This window comes from Phaethon lepturus, unplaced genomic scaffold, assembly GCF_000687285.1.
Source record: "Phaethon lepturus isolate BGI_N335 unplaced genomic scaffold, ASM68728v1 scaffold32679, whole genome shotgun sequence".
In the NCBI taxonomy this organism is placed as follows: Eukaryota; Metazoa; Chordata; class Aves; order Phaethontiformes; family Phaethontidae; genus Phaethon; species Phaethon lepturus.
The window spans coordinates 7,088-7,332 of NW_010566105.1; the positions used below are offsets into that span (position 1 = coordinate 7,088).

The 245-nt window shown below is 71.0% G+C and overlaps 1 protein-coding gene across 1 annotated transcript in view; it reads left to right on the forward strand.

The window, feature by feature from the left end:
* Nucleotides 1-67, forward strand: part of DPH1 (diphthamide biosynthesis 1) — a gene marked incomplete at both ends in the record, with an annotated part of 6,298 nt that extends 6,231 nt beyond the window's left edge. Inside the window, one exon of the mRNA XM_010295385.1 lies at nucleotides 3-67. Coding sequence (XP_010293687.1) covers nucleotides 3-67 — 65 coding nt within the window. The remainder of the gene's footprint in view (nucleotides 1-2) is intronic.
* Nucleotides 68-245: the final 178 nt, after the last annotated feature.

Below are 245 nucleotides of genomic sequence, written 5' to 3' on the forward strand. Positions count from 1 at the left end.
CGTCGTCCGCTGCTGGGGGCTCATCTTGGGCACCTTGGGGCGCCAGGACTCCCCCAGCATCCTGCAGGTACCAGCCCCCTCCCCATGGTCCCCACCTGGGCACCGGGCACTGCTCCTGGGTGGGGGGAACGACCAGTGAGCGATGGCACCACCGGCACAGTGGCCTCGCTGCCGGAGGGAGAGTGGAAGCGGCCCATCGGTTGCCGCTGGCCGGGGTCTGCATGCCTCCGAGCTGAGCGGACGAG